This window comes from Corvus moneduloides, chromosome 3 (assembly GCF_009650955.1).
Source record: "Corvus moneduloides isolate bCorMon1 chromosome 3, bCorMon1.pri, whole genome shotgun sequence".
Taxonomy (NCBI): Eukaryota; Metazoa; Chordata; class Aves; order Passeriformes; family Corvidae; genus Corvus; species Corvus moneduloides.
Genome location: NC_045478.1, coordinates 60,618,283 through 60,641,275, shown reverse-complemented (window position 1 = coordinate 60,641,275; position 22,993 = coordinate 60,618,283). Strand labels below are relative to the sequence as shown.

At 39.4% G+C, this 22,993-nt stretch overlaps 1 protein-coding gene across 4 annotated transcripts in view; it reads right to left on the bottom strand.

Annotated features, from left to right (window-relative positions):
- Positions 1–5,636: 5,636 nt before the first annotated feature.
- The window catches only part of PCMT1 (protein-L-isoaspartate (D-aspartate) O-methyltransferase), a 36,972-nt gene continuing 19,615 nt past the window's right edge, over positions 5,637–22,993 (bottom strand). For 2 of the 4 annotated variants that reach the window (XM_032101839.1, XM_032101836.1), the window contains exons 5-8: positions 22,755–22,875; positions 18,030–18,115; positions 16,292–16,461; positions 5,637–7,786 (exon numbers count right to left, since the gene is read on the bottom strand). In XM_032101839.1, coding sequence (XP_031957730.1) covers positions 7,774–7,786; positions 16,292–16,461; positions 18,030–18,115; positions 22,755–22,875 — 390 coding nt within the window. In that variant the 3' untranslated portion in view covers positions 5,637–7,773. Of the gene's footprint in view, positions 7,787–8,659; positions 13,913–16,244; positions 16,462–18,029; positions 18,116–22,754; positions 22,876–22,993 lie in introns of those variants that run through there. The other 2 variants (XM_032101837.1, XM_032101838.1) reach the window with 2 other exon arrangements.

Genomic DNA, 22,993 nt, shown 5'->3' with positions numbered 1-22,993 from the left:
TTGCATTGTCTTTAGTTTCCATTAAATTTTGTGCTACAAGACTGCATCATGAGAACAAACAGAAGTACAATTTTCCCTTCTGTGAAACAGCCTTATAAGAAGCTGGAACATGTATGGTGGGGGGAGTTGTTGAGATACTTGTTTCAGGGAGCCAGGGAAGGACGGGGCATCTACCTGTGTGACCTGTTTCTTGAGCAGTGCTTGGGCTGAGCAGGACAGCAGTCACAGAGCTGGCTGTGCCAACCACTCAGGGAATCTGGTTGCCAGTGCTCCTTGCTCAGAGCCCTCGTGCCACGTGAGGCAAAGTGTGTTTGTTGTAATTCAGTGTTACAGTGGGTCCAGGAGACATCTGCTGATGCTGCCCATTTCCGGTTTGGGAGTACGGCCTCTCTTCCATCCCAGCTCACAGTACACATGGCAAATAGCGCAAGGCCCAAAAGACTGCATTTTAAATACCTTCTAGGGAAGACTCACTGCCCATTAGGTTGGGGTCTTATTTTCCATTATTGAAATTTGTGTTGGGTTTTAATTAAATACCGAAATGTCCTTCACCACCTCACCAAAGCAGCAAGAAAAGTAGTTGTTTCTCACTGTGTCCACTGTGCTCCTATTACCGAAACCCATTACCCTGGCACACAGCCAGCAGCAGAACAAAAGGTTTGGGTTTGTTTTGCCGGGCAGGACAACAGCAAGATCCCGGACAAAGCACAAGCCAGCCAGTACAGCCGGGGTGCAAAAGGCGGCTCAGCTTTCCAGTCACTTTACCCAGCTGCAGGCTTTGTTTCTGTGCTACTGCTAGTGAAATAAACTTTCACAGATTTCACATATGACAGCTGAGAATGAATGCTTCCAAGCAGAGAGCCACAGACAGCAAGCACAGTACAGGAGTCTGGCTAGTGCTGTGTTAGAGTTGCCACAGTCTTCCCAGGGACTCTTCTTCCTGGGAGGGGAGATCGTGACAGTTGCTGCCCTGCAGGCCACCAGCCTGAGGCCTGTTACTTCCCAGGTAACAGCAAACTCCACAGCTGGACTGAAATAAAATAGTTTTCACCTTACCAGAGGGCCTGGGGGCATTGTCAGCTGGATGGAGAGCAAGACAAAGTTACCAAAGTAACAGATTGGCTTGGCAGCTCCTGCAATTAACACACACACTGGTCTCAATACCATGTGTTTGCATTTAATAGCTTTCATGCTATTTGATTTTAAATAAGTCATACTGAAGCACTGAGCTAGAGCACACCTGGGAATAGCAGAAAATATTGTCAACATACTCAGGATGCTTTCCCCTTCTCCCCAGGCAGCTCCCAGCCATTGCCTCCTGCTGACACCACTTCTGTAGCCCCTTCCCAGCCACTCCCAAGGATGGGGCTCTCCCTCTAATGCCAAAGGAGTGCTCAGAGCAGGCAGTGGTTCTAGCCCATCTTCATGGCTGCATTGCTAAAATTGCGTTCATGGCCTCTCACACAGACCCCAGAGCTGGGGGTTTTACACAGTCACAGACCACAGAATATTCTGAGTCGAAAGGGACCCACGAGTGCTTATCCTGTAGCAGAAGTGAGACACTCTGTGTGAAAATTGTCACTATTTGAAGTCAGTCAGATCTGTTTTTCCTGTCCTAAACACTGATGTGTGTCTATCCACATATCTCTGAATATGCTCAGTCCACCTATTCTTACCAGGATCTTAGACAGGTAAGCAGAGAATATTGACTACTCTGACTGCATAGCTCTGTGGATGCTGCTCCTCTGTGTATCAGGAGAGGTCATTAAAATTTATTTTGTCAGTGTATTTTAATGTTGATCAAGATTCTTATTTCACTTAGGTTTTTTTTAAACTGTTTTATAGCTTAAGGGTACAAATTACTTCAGAAGAGCAAACAATACAATACTTGCCTAGGTTTGATACATATTTAGAAGTACAGGGGTTTTTTTCCCATAATACGGGCTGCTTGCTACCCACTTTTGCAGGGGATCCTAGCCTGAACATCTCGCTGTAATCATTCCATAGCACTGTAGGATAATAGCAGGGGCAGTTCCAAGAGCACATTTGCAAAACAAAAAGGCTGAAATAGGTCAGTGTGATGCTCCATTTGCTTTTCAAATCCTAGATAAAGCATAAGAGTTTCAATCCCAAACTGCACAGAGCCAGTCAGAGGCAGGAGCCAATAGCAACGCAAACACGCCACCCCAAAACAAAGGGAGAGCCTTTCTAGTAAGCCCCAACAGAATCCACAGTCATGCATCACTGAGGTCTGTGCTGGCTGTTTTCATGTGCATCAGGAATCGGGGTTTTTCAGTTTCTAACGGCAAAAGCTAAAAGAGCAAGAGCAAAGGGAAAGGCTAGAGAAGATTGAGAGAGCGCTGATGGGCATAAAGACCAGAGAGAGGCAATAAACACAGAGTAATTAATATGAAAAAAAGCCCACAACACAATTGGTCTGAGCTGAGTAAGAGGGAAACATGCTGTAAACCAGGAATATTTAAAGTGAGAAAAAATTGTGTAAAAGTAACTCCACTATATATTTTTCAAGTAATAGTTAACTTAAAACAAGTGGCAAAGTGAGCTGCACTCTGCACTGCAGCCCTGAAACACAGACAGAAATCTAGAATGAGTGGATCAGCACACTTCAGAAACAAGTTTTTAAATATACTTGCAAAAATTTTAATTTTTGCAGTTGTAAGGCTCCTGGCTGACAGTCATGAACCACTCATAAATCAATGAAAAACTAGACAAGGTGGAAAGGTTCAGTGAAGGACTGAGAATCATAGCTTGCTTGGCCAACAGAAATGTATAATCCTGTTCTAAAGAGGGCAGAGCAAGATATTTTACCATAGTTCTTACAACTACCAGATCCTAATGCATTATAGAGATGCATTTAAGATTTTTACACTTGAACCAAATGACTGGACAACACAGATATAGAGGGAGCATGGAACTTGAATGAGTGAAGGACTGGAAAGGACTTGAAAGCAGGCAGACCAATGGAAGCTTGGGCCTATAGGGAAAGTGTCCCTGAAGGCTAATTCCAAGCCCAAGAGATGACTATCCTGAGGCTGCCTCTATATTCAGAGGAAAAGAACTTCTCTAGAGCTCTGATCAGAGCAGTAGCCTCGGCAGATGGTCTGAATTACCCACTATCCTAACCAGAGGCCTTTGATAGTGTCCTTCTAATCCATAAGGCACTTGCACTAAAAGTTACTGATTTATCTCAGATGCCCCTTCTCCATTATAGCTGAAAAAGGATTTGGCAGAAGGTAATAAGCAAGAAACATGACCTGTTCATAGTACAAACACATAAAATGCAAACATAAGCCAAACATGGCTGAAAAAAGGACTTCAGCTTCTCAGAAGCATTAGGGAATATTTTCAAGAGTATCTACCAGGTCAGTTACTCAGAAGCATATGATGAAAATGGCTGGACTACAAAGAAACCTTAGAGAATTGAAGTGAGATCTCAGAGTGACTCCATCAACAGTCTTTATGAAAATCGTCTGTTGTTGCTAAAACAGTTTTGCCAAAAGGCATGGGATTGTCTCAAGTTCTAAGTTTGGTGTGATGAGACATAGAGTTATTTTCATTTCTCCTTTCTGAAGCTTTCAGACAATTCTCAATGGGCAGCTGGATCTCTTCCACACATATTTCACCAATACCCATGTCCACTCAATTCATAACTTAAAGAAATACAATTTTAGTTCCTGAGCACATCCTGCTGAGCATCTCATTAACACCCTGCCAAGAGCATGAGAGAACAGTAATAGCCTTTCATAGGAAAGTTCAGAGTGCATCAGCTGCATGATGAATTTGTGCTGTGTAAAAAACTTCTACCTGGAACAGAAAGCAGCCCTGTATGTCAAGGAGGAAGTGTGGGAGGTAAATAGGCCAGGTAGAGGAAACTTTACATCATCTCTGCCTGCATAAGTCCAAGTTTTAGTCCATGCTTATTTCCTCAGACCTGACTGAGGCACGGAACCCCAAACCTTGCCAGCTGGGGGCTCTGAACACACAAGTTGTGTTGTTTACAGTAAAGGCAAAGTGGGGTTATGATACCTTAAGAGTGTCTGTGCACTTCCCACAACTGATCTGCAGTTCACAACCTTTCACAATTAAAAGCAGACGGACAAAAACACAAATAGAGCCAACAAAGGCAAAATGTACGAACCCACAAAACCAACTTAAACCCTGTGCTTGAATCCATCTTAAATCTGTCCATTTTATACCAGAGTACTTCAACTCTAATTTACCCTTCCTGATCTATGAAGTCTCAACATCCTGAAATGCAAAAGACCGATTTCAGAGCTCATCATCTCCTGCACCCTCCTGTGCACATGCCATCTTTAGGGCAACACTTCCCCTCTGAATTTGTTTGGTTCTGCACAATGTGCTTGTGTTACCTCACCATCTGCCTTTTTCTGAACCAGGACCACCCCTCATTCACTTGGGACAGGGTTCAAGGTTCCATAAAAGTAACTAGAATTATTCATCTTTTGAACTGCATCCTAATATGTTCAAAATCGGCTAAATAGAACCAAACTTAAAATCATGAGCGTGGTTTGCATTACTCATCCTTTGTCTCATGTCCTCCTTCTGTGAACTGCATTTAAATCAAAAGCAGCACAACCTAGGGCACATTAACGAGTAAAAGGAAGAAAACACTGCCACGGTAAGAATGGGTTAACACCCTTCTTCCTGGCAGGAAGGAGAGTACTAGCTCAGAATTTTTCTCTGAGTATTTTATTTTACCTCTTTGTGCTGATGGTTAATTCCACAGTCCCTTCACACTCAAAAATCACTCTGTCACAAAAAAACTGCACATGTGGAGAGAACTGCTGCCAGCTGGAAGCTCCAGAGCCTACCACGTAGAGCCCCCCTGGCCCCAGGCATTATTGCCCATTTCAAACTCAATGACTACAAAACATTTCGGGAATCATCCAGGTGGCTTCATCAGCAGTGCTGGTGCACACGCGCTGTGTGCTGGTTTCCCTCCAGAACAATTCGTGTTATGGGCTCTGTGGCCTCAAGCCAGCTGACCAGTCTGAATAGAAAAAGTAAATAAGTAGGTCATTCCTGTTGCATGAACAGAAAGTATCCATACAGCATATCAAACTCCTCCGTGGAGAACCCACAACTGTTGGTGGGTTGTCAAGATACAGATATTGGCTGTCCAAGTCTTCTGCTGCCTGGATCCCAGAAACAACTGGATAAGCAACTCAGCAGTTAAGCCAATCTGTTCTCCCAAGCTGTTCCAGCTTAGAGGTGATAGTAACAGCCCAGTGAAACATGACTGCACCTCTTACAAAAAGACAAAACTTTAATCCTTGCAAGTGGCAAACCACACTCTCCAAGGTAGCTGGATTCAGCTATGGACAGCAGACAGAACTGTGCACAGAGCCTGTTCACCAAAACACACAGATGTGAACTAAGAGAAATTCCAACCAGCCACCAAAAACTCCACTTACATTCCAGGTAGTATTAACAGGCTTTGTAATTGCTGCAATAAATTAATTGACTGAAAATGGACACATAGTTCTGGTCAGTTAGCAAACCAGTATTTTTATACCTGTTTACTTTTTGGAAATGCAAAATCCTGTTGAAGGTTAAACAATAAAACCAACCACAAAATCAGACAGACACCTAGATACAGCTTCCTCTCAATTTGTTTTATTTGGCAAAGTAGCAATTCAGACAGTTCACACAGCATTTATTCAAGCTCTTCAAGTCTTCTGCATTTCAACTTGTCCTTGTCTCCAAGATTTTACTTCAGAACCATTGCTCCATCATGGAGGAGTTTCCATTTTCGACTCCTAAATGCTACTCCTGGATACTCCTTTCTGTCCGAGTACCTTGGCTACCATCAACCCCTTCAGTGGAATGGGTGCAGTACTCCCACCAGCCTTGGTCCCTGAAGCCTTTACACCCCCTGAAGTGGTTCTCCCCCAGGAAGTTGTCATCGGGTCTCAGCTTTAACACCACTTCCAAGTCAGGCTAGCTTATTACACTGTGTCCAGAGACAGGAATTTGGATACAGTTGAGCTCATATCTTTCATTTAACTGATTAAATTTGTGAGAAGATGTAAATAAAGCTGAACTCAAACTGAAAGATACAGCGACCAAAAGGTTGAATGTTAGCATGCATCAGTTAAGATATTTCACTTCAACACCAAGAACTAGAGTCACAGTTGATCGTGGGTTAGTACAAATTTGTCAGACGCAAGTGGATTTTTCTGGATTGTATTTTCTAGAACACACACTATATTAATTTCTTTATAAGATTAATCTTGTGCATGTGCTCCCAGGCTGCAGTCAGATCAGGAGGTGGTACATTAACTTCCAAACATCTAAATAAATTAAGTTATATAATATCTTTTACAGAGGAATAAAATGGGGCTGGCCTTCAAAAGGCAGGTTATTTAAAACGTTCTTTTTCCATGTTCAGAGGCCTTTGAATTTTTTATGCTTCCAGGGATTAATCCTATCACAAAATTACTGCTCTTCCACCATAAAAAGCTGTTTTGGTTTTTTTTTTGCAGTGATCAATATGGATTGTTTTATTCCATAATCCTCCTTATCCTTAAAAAAAAAAAAAAAAAAGAGGAAATAATGATAATACACTGTTTACTTTAATTACTGGTTGCACAAATATGAGCAAGATGACTGAAGACACACTTCCCCCCTTTCCCAAAGCAGCCCACCTTACTGTACTGCCTTGCAATTTGCTGTTGACATTTTACAGTACCAAACCAGAAAACTTAGGGCAGAAAAAAAGGTTTTCCCACTATTCTTCTATATGAAAACTGAACAAGTGCATCTATCTGTTCTTAGGAGTCCAGGATTCTTTTGCATGCATCCTGTGTTCCTTTTACAGCAATTTAGAATTCCCTTTCTAAAGCAACCTTCTTTTAGAACCAAAGGGGATTCTGGTTTTTTATAAAGAACCTAGCAATCCATATCTCAGACTACATACCCATCCTAATCTTCTACACAAGCACACAACCCCCCTTCTGCTTTTAACTTTATCTGGCAAAGCAGCCAATAAATTATTTGGTGACTGGAACACACATTTACAGAGTTAGATCCATGTGTATCACACCAGCACGGAGCTATAAACCAAAACAGAATTTCCAGATTCCATTAATCAATTTTAGAAGGAAAGGGAAAACCATGTCTTTTATGTCCAACTTGAACAGCAATGTTTGATAAGAGTGGCCACCAACCTCTGATGTCTTGAAATTTAATATATACAAATGCCTGGTTTTAAGGTAAAAAAGCAGCTGATTGTATCTACTACATGCTAGTCTATGACACCATGTCAAAAGCTTAGAAAGGAAGTTCATCTCCTTTTAGTAGCATCTAGCAGACATTGGAACACAGAAAACCTGGTATTACCTATGTAGTGTTGTAAGGTGCACAGAAGCAGTTTTACCAAGGGACACAGGAGCCGAGAGAAGTGAGTGTTCAAGTTCCCCCATCAAAATCAGAGTTCACAAGCTACAGGTCTTTATCTGCAGTTTTGCAGAAATTCACTTTGAACAGATGAAAGTGAAATAAAGGCATGTTAAATAAAACAGTGCCCACATAAAACTTTCCACCATTTCTTTATCAGGTTTGCCTTGAGCATCTAAAAAAATAAAACAAACACCACGCTTTTCCATGCTGATAACAACAGTATAACGAAGTCCAAAACAAGCTGCAATGCTGTTGGTTTTCAAAAAGCTTTTAGAACTGGAGATGAGCAGTCCACTGTAACACTATGTTTGGGTCAAGATGATGTAGCTTTTACAATTCATCCCTGTAGAAAGAAAACACATGCAGTTATGTTTCTTCTCCCCTTGGAAATCATATTTGAAAAGTTTTTATACTGAATCAGGCTGCATTTAAGTGCTCATGCACATCAGCAAAACTTCAGAAATCTCTTCAAGCATTTGAGAAAAGAAACAAACACCAAAGGAAGGGCAACAGCAATCCCATATTGTCTATACCATCTCATATGATTATGTGACTTATCGTGAAATATGGGTCCCTCTATTTTACATTTAATGGATCACTTGCTTTAAGGAAACCCCACACACTGCACAGCTACTAACACAGCTACCTGCCATCCAAATTCTGCTGGCTCCACGCTGGCAAGCAACTGAGCCAACTTACTAGACAGAGTATTGGCAAAATCCATCCTCTGTAGCTGCCAAAAAGGCAAGTTTAGCTTCAGCTGCAGTCTCTGAAGAAAGCTGGGAACACAATCTCACATCCCTGTCATGCAGTTTGTACCACTTAGTTTATTTATTTCTCCGAGGAACTCGATTAGCTCCTGAAGGAGCTATGATAAATCAGGAGTAGGTTATGGAAAGGTTGGGGACAGGGCAGTGTGAGAGAGAGAGAGAGTGTGTGTGTGTGTATTAAAAGGAGATCCAATTAGGAGAAAGGATGCATCAAGAAGTCTCTCTAAATCACTACAAGGAATCTAGAAAATGCAGGTTTTTGTTCCTGTAGGACATTTAAAACACATTGAAACAAGAAACCCATAGAACCTATATTCCAATCATAAAGTTATCATATAGTAGTGATTTAAGTATTTCTAAAGCATTAATTTTAATACAAAATGCCCATCAAATCTGAAAGCTGTGCACTGTGCCACCATGAACATTGGAAAATTCAAAGAGAAGTGTTTTGCCTTTTTTCTTTTTTTTTTTTTGCACAAGGGACAATCTATAAAATCACAATCAGTTTGCTGAAATTTTTCTTTTAGTAGGTGCATCGGCCTCATTAGCCAAAGCAAACAGTGTCTGAATTAGAAAAAACCTCACTAATGTGATTGCTGGCTCAATACACAATAGTATTTCCAGCTATCATGCAAACTAACCCACAAAAATATAGTTCTACATGCACACACAAAACCTTTATCCTCCAGGAATCATACAGCATGGAATGACAGCATGCAAAACATTTCAAAAGCAACTGAAAAGGCTGTAGAAACTAGTGCCTAAATGACTAGTTTTCTCTCTAATGCAGTTGGGATGCAAACCTTGTGATTTGTAAGTGATAAATATTTGCATTCTTTGCACTTTGCACTGCCTCCTCATAGTAAGGTACTAATCATACAGCTTTAGAGTACTGCAGTAATTACAGACAGCAGAAAAACGCAGGAGGCAGAAGAACACATCTTGGCAGGAATAAAGAAAAATCTGTTTATAGCTAAAGGTTTGGAAGCGCTCCATATTTGCCTATCTCACAAAATGGGTATTTGCTTACTTTAAACAGATAAAAATAAATGAACATCTGATACCCAGTTTAAAATGTGGTGCCAGTGAATTCAGGACAAGTGTTTCATTCATACCTAACACTTCCAGGAGCTGCATCATCAGTTAATTTTTACAACTTCAAAAAGTGTTTTTAAGTAACAACTACTGATATTGCTGGCTTAGCCTCATATGCCTAATTGTGGGTGTGATTTTTATCCCGATTCCTACCATGTATTCTCACAGCTTTATATGGTCTTTTATTGTGACAAGCAATTCTTAATCCTTCAAACCTGAGGTAGACCCTCAAGTAACTGTAAGCCTAAGAAACATTCTGTATTTACTTCAAAACTATTAAACACAATAATTTTACCCAGCCACAGATGTTAGCAAGGTTTTTCCATAATGCTGGTAATGCACTTAAAGTACTTAAAGTACTTAAAGTACAGGTTTGTTTTTTCTTTTTCAAAATGGTATTTCTACTTAAAATATATAATTATTATATAAATGTGTCATTTAAAATAAATTATATTAACATGGCAATGTTTTAATTGGTGGTATTTTTCATTGCTTTAACATATTCATGACACTACACCCTATATGTGACTTTCAAAATAAGGATTTTCATATTTTGTTTTTTAGAAATTTACTGTGCTGAGGGGATCAGCTTTCCTCAAGAGATTTTTCACTTGCTCTTCACTACTCATCAATCTAACAACAGCATGCCAGCCCAAACCAATCCATGATATACGTGTTAAAATTATACCGCATTTATTTTCTACAGATAGAAGTTGAATTTACATGTGCATTATTGGACTGTATGTACTGGAAAGTTGCAAAAAAGTCTCAGATCACCTGATAGGTAACAGTTGTCAGCTTTCTCCCTAATGTAGAACAGCTTGCAGACATAAATACATATTGCAAACCAGCATCAGCTGATCTGAGCTGATCCTGACTGCATCAGAAGCTGCCGAGCTATGAAATCCTCCAGGTTTCAGCTACGGCTAAGAATCAGGATACAGGTCTATCCTTCCAATGGTAAAACAAGATCTATCCTGCTACAAAGCTTAAAAGAAGACTCTTAAAAGGAGACCCTCAAAAGGAGCAGAAAGGCTGCTCTTTCCTTGTTAAACCTATCTTCTTGTCCTCTAGAGCCACAGGAAAGATCTACTAATTTGTATTCTTTCTGGCCACAGCTATTTGCTATGATTCTTACACAACTCACATAATTTCTCTCCACCTTCATGCTCTCCCTCCAATCTGCTTACCAGCTCCTGCTTAGCAGGCAATATATATATTTAGGGTTTAAGTCACCACAGTAGTCCTTAGGCCTTTGGAATTCTCATAAAAGAACCACTCATCTGTCAACTGAGGCATCAAAGCAACTTTGTAAGCTCAAGTTAAAGCAAATTTCAGAAGTCATTAGCTCAAAATTATTATTCTAGAAAAAAATGTAAGAAAGTTTGAAAAATGTTGGCTTACTAGTAGGGAAAACGTATGCATGAATATTCTACATTTCCCATTATGAATATCCAACAAGAAACTAAGAAGCATTCTCATAAAAAGTCTAATAGGTAGCATTTCAGGTAAATGACAGTTTGTCATGAAATTAAAAAAAGAATCACTAATCTTATTGTTGATAAGTTCAGGATACAAGTAAGTTATCCAGCTTTGCAATCCCTCACCACCTCTTTAGTGGAAGGCATTCAAATTAAATATTTGAACAAACGTTTATAAATCTATTTGAAGTCGGTATCTCACTCTTTTAGATCCCCTTCAATTTTGTCATTAGGCAGCATTTGACTTTCTCTTTTCAATACATCATTCATCTATGAAAAACATGCTGTCATTACTGAAAGTGAATTTCAGAATATAGCCTTTTATGAATTACAAATATAGCATCTACTCAGTGTTTCAGCAGCCAAGTATTTCTCCCCTTATAACTTTAAAGATGCAATATTTAGATTTGTAGCATTTTAATCTGGAAAGGTGCTATTATAAAATATTTATCATTTGCTACAATCAATCATAAAATTGAGAGTAAAATGAAATTATAAAGAAAATAAATTTTTTCTGTAATCTACCATATCAGATATATCACATGCATTTTTGCATAATTCTATTGGGTTTGTCTGGCAAGGTTTTGGTAGTGGGGGAGCTGCAGGGGTGGCTTCTGTGAGAAGCTGCCAGAAGCTTCCTCCATGTACTACAGAGCCAACACCAGCTGGCTCCTAGACAGACCCTCCACTGGCCAAGGCTGGGCCAATCAGGAATGGAAGAAACACCTCTGTGGTAACAGATTTAAGAAGGAAAAAAGTTATGGTGCAGAGAAGAGTGGAGTGGGAACATGTGAGAGGAACAGCCCTGCAGACACCCAGATCAGGGAAGGAGGAGAGGAGGTGCTCCAGGTACTGGAGCTGAGATTCCCCTGCAGCCCATGGTGCAGCCCATGGCGAGGCAGCTGTGCCCCTGCAGCCCACAGAGGACCACAGGGATGCAGAGATCCACCTGCAGCCCGTGGAGGAGCCCATGCTGGAGCAGGTGGATGCCTGAGAGGAGGCTGTGAACCCATGGGAGGCCTGTGCTGGAGCAGGGTCCTGGCAGGGGCCTGCAGACCCACGGAGAGAAGAAGCCATGCTGGAGCAGGTTTCCTGGTAGGATTTGTTACCCTGTGGGAAACCTGTGCTGGAGCAGGCTGTGCCTGGAGGACTGCATCCCAAGAACAAAGACCTGCCTTGGAGCAATTCATGAAGAACTATTGCCCATAAGAAGAACTCACATTGAGAAGTTCATGGAGAACTGTGTCCCATAGGAGGGACCCCACACTGGAGCAGAGGAAGGACTCCTCTCCCGGAGCAGCAGCAGGAAGAACGTGTGATTAACTGACTGTATACACCATTCCTTGCCTCCTTGCACTGCTGGGGGGCAGGAGGCAGAGCTAAGAAGGAGGGAGAAGGGATGGAGGAAAGGTGTTTTTAAGATTTGTTTTACCTCTCAGTATCCTGCTTTGATTTTGCTTGGCAATAATTCCAATTAATATCCCCAAGTCAAGTCTGTTTTACCCATGGTGGTAACTGGTGAGTGATCTCTCCCTGTCTGTAACTCAAGAGCCTTCTGGTGTATTCTCTCTCCTCTGTCCACTTGTGGAGGGAGCAGCTTTGGTGAGTACCTGCCATTCAGTCAGGGTCAAACCATCACAATAATACACAGTTCTTAAATTTAACCTAAAATATTCTGTGCACAGATTCTTTTTGCCAAAGTAAAATAAAAACTTGAACCATAATCATTGTTCTGCACAGCCTGAGGAATTCCATGCAAACAGTAACTGCTAATTTCAAATGAAATTGGTCAACTAGGTCATATGGGGCACTTGAAACACTGAGTAAGTTTCTAATCAGAAACATATTAAAATATATCCTAATAAATACATTTTCCAGAGGGGTATTAATCCTGTTTTGTAACAGTAACAGCCCCAGTTTAGTCACTGAAGTTTTTTCTCAGAAAGGTCATACTGTCATTATAATTTTGTATTTTATCAGCAAATACGAATTTAGCATGACATTTATAAATAAATTCTACTAATACAATATATGTAAGACAAAAGTAGTTGTTAACATTTTTAAGCAGCTGCCAGTCTGGAAATCAAATCCAAAATGCAGCAGAGACTCATTGCTAAGTGTTATTTACATTGTTATTCTCTTATGCCTCTGTATCAGCAATAGTGTGGCTGGCAGGACAAGGTATTCCCTGGAGGTATTTAAAAGATGTGTAGAAGTGGCCCTTAGGATCACGGTTTAGTGGTGGACTTGGCAGTGCTGGGTGGACAGTCGGACTCAATGACCTGAGAGGTGTTTTCTATCCTAAGTAATACTATGATTTTGTGACTTTTAAAATTGTCTTTCCATATAAGTAGTAAGTGAACTCTCACAGAGAAATAAAACCGGAGAGTTCCTAATTTATGCAAGATTTGCCAATAAGGGAGCCATCAAACCATATTCTCAACTGTGAAACACAAGAGGCCTTCTCTCCATCCTATTTTTTAGTAAAAAAACCCAAGGCAATTGAAAAGTTTTATGTGAAAGGATATCCTTACCAGTATAATCACATAACTGAGCATTGACTGCTGGATCTCTGGCACATTGCATTGTTTTCTTTTGTACCAGAGATAGGATTCCTGTGTGTTTTCTACTTCCAAATGGCCCAGTGAGTCACATTCGAGAGGATTCCCACTAATATTTGGAGCTCAAAAATACTACTGCAACTGAACTAAAACTAGAAAGCTATGGACTAAATTTAAATAAATTTAACAGTATTCACAAATATAATAAGATGCTTTATTTAGCAATGTACTGAAATCCAAGGAATATTTTCCTTCCAGCTAGTCCAGACTTCCTTTTGCTACACGTTCCAGTTTTACATAGCAAAGCATGATACAAAATACCTGAAGGCAGGTTTGACTTCAAACACCACTTAAGAGTGTTGTGCTGCTTCACAAAGAGCACCTTGCAGCCCCATAAAAGAACTGTACTAACTTCTCCAAAACATGAACGGCTCAGCAAAAATTTAAACAGTGTCTTTCCTGCCAACTGGAAGGTCTGCTAGCCTAGGAAAATGCTGCTGGCCTTTCAACCGTATTCTGTGAAGGGACACCAATTCTTCATTCAAGGCGATGAAAGAGTTACCTGCATTAGAAATGAAATCACATAATGTAAACTAAAAGAATGACAAACTAAACACACAGAATTGAGCTACTCTTAGAATGATTATTGTTTAATGAATTTGAGATTTACAGCAACTAGTCTCCCATACACTACAGATTTTTATTACAGAAACACTTAGAGATGCTTTTTCAGAGGAGTCTCTAACTGAGCTCTGCTCACAGATCTTGAACAATTTAGAAAAGATAAACTGAAATCTAGGAAGTGCAGACAAAACACCTCTTTTACCCTTGATGCCAGCACAGATAACAAATGCTGACCCTATAATTAGAAATTTCCTTAACAGCAGCTGGCTGACCATATACTTCATAGTCACCAACAAGGAAAAACAAAAAAAAGAAAGACCTCCTGTAAGGTCAGCAGTGCAGACAGTTATCCTAGAAAATGGAATAGGAATTTTCTTCAGATGACAAAAAGGACAATTAAAGAAATACCAAATGTTACATGAAGTGGACTTCTGAGATTTTCTTTAACAGAGAGTTCCCAGACTGAACCAAATTTAAATGCACATTGCAAGACACAGCCTCTATGCCATTGTAGATCAACCCTTCAGGCTAAGCACTGACCTTTTCTGATAACACCAATGTAAATTCTTAAATTAAAAATAAATAAATAAAATCAAGAAGTGTTTCAGAAAAGCACAGAAACTGGTAAGAATTTCTGGGGAAAATAACCCCACAGTATTCATGACTGAAGAAGGCCCAAAGACAAACTATTAGATCTTCCCGAGCTAGCAGACAAAATGAAATACCAAACTGCACAGAAGAGATGCAAAAAACTCAAGAATGCTAATCCTTAACACAGTACTAGTGTATCCTTAACACTAGTAGCAAAGGATAAACACTATCACTTGAGAAACCCTTCTTCCAGTGTTTTATGAACACACACTGCTGCTACCAAAAAGCCCCAATTGCTACTATAATCTGATCAGGTGGAAATGCAGAAAAATCTATAAAACCTCTCTGAGAGAAGGAAGGCTTAAGAAGACTACTTCTCCTTTTTAGAGCAAGCGAAGCATGGACTCCAAACTTAAATAAAACATTTGCCAGAGGAGGAAACTGACCACAAAGAAAAGCTTCCAAAGCCTTACAAAGGCAGGAAACCCCTGAGTACCACACTGAGGGAATACTGGCAATATTCGAGGCCAAAGTATTCATTTGCATAACAAATACAAAACATTTGAATAACAAGTATGCTTCACAAGCTTTGAACTAAGCACTATCTCACTCAAGTTGTTTCAGAAGTAATTTGTCCGTGGTGGCTATATAGTTATCCAAGAAACACTGAAATGAGGTTTCAGTAAGCAGCAGCATGCAAACTGCATTATTTGTACTTTTTATGAATATTTTGATAGGTTAGACTAAGTATTCATGTATTCAGTTCACAAGCTGTACTCCAGAATATCAAGGGAAAAAAGCCAAAAATCTAAATTTAGGTTATAAAGCTCAAGAGTCGTTTTCAGAACCCATTGCACATCTCTGCACTTCATTAATGCCAATAATACATTCAGAAGCACTTTCTGCCAGGAAGCAAAACAGCACTGCTGCTTTGTTCATTCACATACTAATGCCTAGCATGGCTTAAGCTGACAGCCGCATTAAGTCTACATTACTGGCTGTTCAATCCAGCAAACAGGAAGGTTTCCTACCCCTAGAAAGGCCTTTAGAGTTTGCTGTATTGGCAAACATAAATACTGCCCCACCAGAGACAGATGACAGACTTCTAATAACACATCTGAGAAAATTTTCTGAACACTACTCAACTACATTTATACTTTAGGGAAAAAGGAATTATGTTTTCCACTTTTTGCTACTTGAGTCTAAAGGAAATGTGCTTGCAAGAACATCTACATTTTCTACAACGGATTTTGCAAAAATTTTTCTTCATTTGTAGCGTTTCAGAAAAATAAAAAATGAACACCCAATTACCACTAACTTACAGGACAAACCAGTATTTATTAAGTAAAATTTTACACTTCACCCTAATTATTGGGCAAAATAGTTATAAAAAGTTCATTAAAAGTTAAGGTTAACCTTAGAAAACGCTGTGTTTATAACAACAAATAAGAATCTTCAAAACACCAAAGACTAAAGGAAAACATGTCCAAAAGAGACAAAGTGCAACCCATGCAATATTTTTCTTCTGCTTTTAATTGAACTCAAACTTAGCATAACCTCCTTTGGGTGATGTAGTAATGCAGACTGAGTCACTTTTCATGGTATGGAGAAGCAGAAAGCAATCACAGCAGCAAAGGCAGGCCTTGCAGTCTATCTGCTAAAAATTCACACCCTTTCACCTTGCATGTGTGTGGAAGAAGTAAGTGGAACAGAAAATCACTTCCACCTGGACCACTGCTTCTCTTTATCTGTTAAAGGCACATATATCACTCCCATCAGAGGCTTCATTTTGACACTGCCATCTTCTAGTTTGTCATACTGTTCGAGCATCTGGTTTCCCCCAGCAGGGCCAACTGGTAATATCAATCTTCCGCCAGGTTTTAACTGGTCTATAAGCTAGAACACAACACAGAAATTAGAATGTAACCAGCCACTTCACAGAAGCTGGATCCAAAGTTTGTTACAGTAGATTAATAGCTTTGCCATTATGTATCTATCTACTTTTATGCAGTAGATAACTATTTCCATTAGGAAAAATAAAAAGTGCACTGAAAATGAGAGTATCACAGCAACATGGTACAACAACTGGTATTACAGTAAAATAATTAACTGGGTTGGTTGCAGTTTTATTTTCTATATATGTGGGGGAAACGTAAATAACAATATTTTTACAGCAGATTGAATCTTTTTGAATTGTTTGGTTTAACTGTTCAATAGTTACTGTGCATCGGTACAGGCCCATCGTCAAAAATTCTGGGGGTAACTGATCTCCCCTTAAGTCCTCAGAGTAAGATTTGAGATTGGTGACTTTTTATTATTTCTCTTCCTGGAATAATTTTGTCTACAACACACTCACTATCCAACAGCTCCTCTTTCATTCTGTGAATGGAACAGCCTTTTATGAAACTAGTCTAAAATATATGAATATGAGTAAGATAAGTGACAAGTAAACAGAGTATATGAGAAATGCTTGGATTTTTTTTTGTTTTCATAGTTAAAGGAGGCTAGTCACAGTAGTCTCAAGGAAAATTCCACACTTCCCAGATGTCATGAAAAAAAACTTAATCCCCATTGCTAAACAAAAGCTATAATTAAGAACTGTTTCATTCACTAATAAGCTTTCAATTACTTTTTAAATTGTCATCTGTCAACACTTTGCTAGGAATACCCCCCTACACACCTACACACAAAAAAACCCCAAACCCAAACAACAAAACCCAAATAAAGCCCCCTTGAAAAAAACCTAAAAAAACCAACCAAGTTAAAAAAAATGAAGCAAAAGAAAAAACCCCACCACTGGTCATTGTCTGGAAATGTCCAATCTGTCTATAGCACCTCAAAGTCCAGTCTTTCACTATCCTTCATTAAGATTTAAAAACCTTAACTGGCATCTAGCATATCAAAATCATGTTATGTATTACCATGTGCCTGATGAAAGGAAGAGAAAAAAAAAATCTAATCTGCAAAAAATGGACTACATGTATGCACACTCCAAAGCCCCTAGTTACTCTTCAGCTTCTCTAGTAAGAATTGCCCTGTATCCATTTTGAAAGCTACAAACAAATGGCACTGTTTGTATTTCCAGCTGAGCATTTTACTTTCAACAGGCTCAGTGCTTTGGAACTCAGGAAAACACACTTAAATTTTGTAACTCAGTGTTCGATAAAATTGAATTATCTTATGAAATAAAATGCTCCAGTGTGTTGTTGTAATAGAGGGTTGCACACATGTAATTTTAAAATATGTTTATTTAGAGCAGAGTTATTAGAACAAACAGCTTTACCGAACCAACAGGAAGCCAAATTATAACAGAGACAAAAACCCCACACCATACAGTAATACCACACTGCCCACTGATACTCCCAGCAGTGCAAGCTACCAAGTATTTTACATATAGATGTATGCAAAGCATTCTCTACAGCTAAGATATTACAGAAACACACACACAAAACATAAAGGCTTACTGCTTGGGGCACAACCGGGGCTGCAGCTCCAACATGAATTGCATCATAGGGAGCTTCTTCTGCATATCCCATTCGTCCATCTCCCACTGGAAGAAAACACTTTTTTAAAAAAAAATTTCAAAAGGACTGGAGAAAACAGCTGGTTTCCCATATCTATATGTAAAAAATAAACACATTTGTAAAATAAATGCAATGAAGCACCCTCATAGGTGCATATACATGCTTATAAAAGATACTACATACTATTGAAGCATCTGAAACTAGAAAGCATGGATTTATAATGAAAGTTCTTGGAAACACATGGTCCACCTAGAAAAGATACTGAAGTATTTATGTTTCCTACCATTCCCAATGCAGGTGAATTTTATCCCCTCATTACATTGCTTTGCCTTGTCTTCCTGCACACCACTCCTGAATATAATGCAAATCATAAGTCCAAAGCACTTAACGTCAGAAGCACCTATCAGAAGACTCCAAAGGTGAGGAAAAGACAAAGGAAGTGTTCCCATGGACTATACGCCTACAACTACACTACCAGTTGGAATAAAAGCCCACACCTACATGCATTCATTAATGCAGTACTGCAGTAACCTCTGCACACCCCATGTTTGCCAGCAAATGGGCCTCGCTATTCTTCCAGCAGGCAATCACTGGACTAACACAGAGAGCCAGGTCAGACTCATGGCTAAAGCTCCAGGTGGCTGCTTGGAAGATGCTAGGAATAATTACAGTTTTCAGAGGTTACCAGTGCTGCTCCAGCTTTGGTGGAGAACTCATGGAGAAGCATCCTATCACAGACATCTCATACCACCCCAGTTATGCAGAAAGAAAGAGTAACAGTTTGAGGGTTTTAAGCCAATGAAATGTGACAAACTAAACTGGACCCCGAGTTAAGTTTTGAAAGAAGATGATGTGAATATGACATCCACAGTATTTACAGGAAACCAACAGGAAATTCAGAGCAAGTTAGGCAGACTCTCTCTGGAGTTATTTAGAACAAATGTAAAAAATGAGGCTGAACCATCCATAAATTCATACTCTGTAATTACAAAAGTCCCAATAATCAGTCAAGAACAAAAACATGGAGGTTAATGGGCACAGCCCTCTGCTCAGCACAAGTAATTTGGGGTTTCCCATCTTCAGGCTGAACTTTGACTTCTGTGCAATCACCAATAGCACAGGTTAATTAGAACTGAAAGAGTCAAAAGAAGTACTACAGCCCAGTCAGAGGCTGAAAATTTGTCAACTTTTTGCCTTCCAACAACTCACAAGGCAGGAAAAATACACGGTCACCACAGCAGGCTTCACTTTGACCTCCATGATAAGGAGGGCTATTGGGATAATAAGAACACCCTTAGGTATCCAAGACTGTACAGGAAGACTTGGACAGCTCCTCAAAACAATTAAAACTGGGGTGTTTGTCATCTTCCTTATGAGGTCCTAAAAGATGACCCTGGCAAGGACCTTCAGCACCCATGCTCTTTAAGAGCACATTTCCTCAGTAGCTGAGAAGCCTCTTAGAAGTCAGTGGCAAAAATCCTCATATCATCAATTCTGACCAGCACAAGCTCCAACCAAGGGCCACAAGGAGAAGCTGCCAGGCAAGAAGTACCAGTGCTTCAAGAGAACTCATACCTATCGATCACCATTTCCACTAAGTCAGCTGGCAAGAGAGATCACCAGTAACGAAAATTCCATTATTTCCAGGGTGTAATCCTTCTGACTGCCAAATTGGGTTCTACTGGAACAACCACCTCAACGCAGTCAAGTATGTAATTTGTACTTCTATATCTTAGTAGCACTGTACACTTCTTCTAAAGAAGCAGCAATGAGGTGTTACTGTGTCTGCTGTTCCATCAGAGACAGCAAATGAGAAAGACTTCTTCAGCTTATTCATACAGATACTGCTACAAATTATGTTAGCTACACAAGGAGGCAGACCCTCATTCCCCAGGGTGCAGCAGCAGGCATTAGAAGCAGTGATCTCCAGTACTGCTGGAGAAAAAGCGTTTGCCAAGTTGAAGAAGCAGCTGTGAAAGAAACTGCTGTCACTTCTGAAGAACAACACATGTATTCTGAAACATAAATGTCCCTAGTGCACTGTCTAGAGAAGTCTGAATGTGACTTCTGCACATCTTATCACTTCACCGACAGCAGTAAAACAGATCCAAAAACAACTAACTCCTTTGCTCTTAGAATCAATAGCTAACATCTTCAAAAACAGCACACACCCAACCAAAAGGGAAAAAAAAATCATGCTCCTTCATATGCATCAGGCACAGCATGGCTCTTCCCTTTTAAAATCTACTAAAATTCTTATGGTTACAGAAGAAATATATCCACCCACAATTGCAACACACTTTTAGACATCCAGATAATTTTAAAAATAGTTAATTCAGCATTCATATATTCAATGTTATTCAAATTATTATATTATTCAATGTCCAAGGGGAAACAGCAGCCCAAATTTTCAGTTTGTGCTTACATCTTGAATAATGTCACCTATCCTATTCACATCTCCAGTTACATGCAGCCTGTTAGTGAAGTAATCATGGTGGTGGGTGGCATCTGGTGATGAGGAAAAAAGCACATCAGGACTTTTTGATATAAAAGGGTTCTGTAGATTGTTTGTGAACGTAGACCGGATCTGCTGATCACAGTACTCAAGCCTTCAGTGCCTCTACACAGACCTGTTTCACACAGAGTTGTAGCATGAGCACAGAAACAGAAAACTACTTCCCTCATTTGTTTAGAATACCTCATCCCCTGCATCAGCAAATAGTGCAGTACAATAGAAGCAGATCTGTACAGCAAAAGTTTTTGCTGAGAAGCTGGTGTCCATGCAACATAACATTTCAGAATAACCGCTTCAGTCTAGATCTAAGTCTTACTGTCTTAATATCCACATATCAAACATATTTGGTGGCTTCTTGGAACACAATCTTGTCTAGTTTCATTCAAAAGGAATCAAAGTTTGTGCTTTCCAGGAGTACTCTCATGTGAGCTAAAGTGCGGTAAGGAGAAGCACTTGAGAGATTCACCTCAAAGGCTTCCTCATGATACTAAGAGTAAACAAAATAAAAATCAAGCTATACCAAAAAAAGCACCAAAACACCCACAAACTAACGAAGTTAAGTTAATCCAAGTATACCTATTCCCAACTTCTCAATGCAGTTCTATTACTGAGACACCCCAAAATAATTTTGGTGCTCCTGAAATGCAGGTATGGTACATGTGAGGTATGACAAAGCAATGTAGAATGTCTGAAGCATAATGTGAAAAGCCAGCAACTTCCCATCATCAATCAACTGGTTTTCGCAAGTTTTTTGTTTGTGTGTTTGCGATAGGGGTGTTTGGGTGGGGTTTTCTGCTGCTTTTTGTCTTAAAGAAACACCTGTCTGGATTCTTGCTCCACATCAAACAGCTCCCAGGAATCCAGCACAGCTGAAACATTCTTCTCCACTTAATTCACAGAAGTATTACTTGTCCATCTGTACTTTTTAAAAATGTACCTCACAACAAAACTATTCACAAGTCTCTTAGTCATCCTGCTACATAGTCAAAAATAAAATAGATAATGATGTTTACTTAGACTTCTAGACTCGCAAGAGCACCAGAATTTGTTTCAGGACTGACCAGAAGCATAAGTCAAAACTGCTTTTGTACAGCAACAGTGGAAATTATTCCCTCATTTCCCCTCTACAGCCCTAGCAGTCTAACTTCTTTTCCAGTAAGTTCTGAGACATAAGTGTTCTCAGCAAGATACATTGCACGTTATACATGTGTACGTGTTGATAAACTTATTAAAAAAGTATTTAGAAGAGTCCCTCATTTACCAAAAAAGACCAAGAATCAAAACGGTAATTAACCTAAGAGCCAAACATCACATAATAATTTTTCCAAGTGTTCTTGTAAGAAGCCTCAAAAACATCCACACCTTCAATTTCTTCTTTAAACTTAATGAATAGAATACTTTCCTCCTGCCAGCCTTGAATCGTCTAAGAAAAACAAACAAACAATAACCAGACAAAAAACCCAAAAAAAACAAAGAAAAAAAACCAAACAAAAAATCCCCCAAAATCTTTTTTAAGTAAAAAACCATATTTAAAACAATTCACTGTCCTTGTATCATTTTGGCATTATTTCCTCTCAGTAACTCTAACTGAATTAAAGTACTTTGGTGTCAATTAATCACTTCCCTAACATACAATTACTGTCAATTTTAAAAACAAGTGAAATAGACTTCAGTGTGCATACTGCCAATCTACTTGGCAATCTACTTTTTCCACTTGAATCTTTGCATGCAGCTTTCTCAACTACTCTATCAGAAGTGTAAAGACTTTGTTAAAACACCCAAATTTAGATGATGGTATTCATTCAAGAAAGGTTGTGAATTCAACCCCAATTTTAAACAGCAAATTTAACATGACAGACCTTCAGCATGTAAAGTATTTTCACCAAAAAAACATTTCCCCGTTAACATTTTCTAGTAGAATGATTACATATTCTTCGAGATTACCAGAAGTCATACTCTCAAAACTGGGGGAAGATACCATTTTTCAAAGGCCTAAAGACAACTTGGATTTCAACGTTTTCATTTGGCTCTTCTTTCTTGGGTTTAACATCTTAAATTCGAACTTTTAACAACATCCAGTTCAGCCATTTTCAACCAGCTGCTAGAAAGAACATCAGTTTAATTAGTAAGTATATCAGTCTGATGCTCACCAATCAGTTTCACTCTTCCTGAAGACAGCAATGTGGGATCGTCTTTTTTGACATTATTTATTGAGTCATCTACTAGTTCTTTGATATGATCAATTCCTACAACTTGTCCTTTGGGACCAACCTGGAATAAAAATATACAGTTGAACAATTTCTGCTAGTTTTATTTACAGAATGAGTACTTATACTTCCTGAACCCATTTCTCTAAAATAAAAACAAAACCAGCAAAGTGGAAGTATTT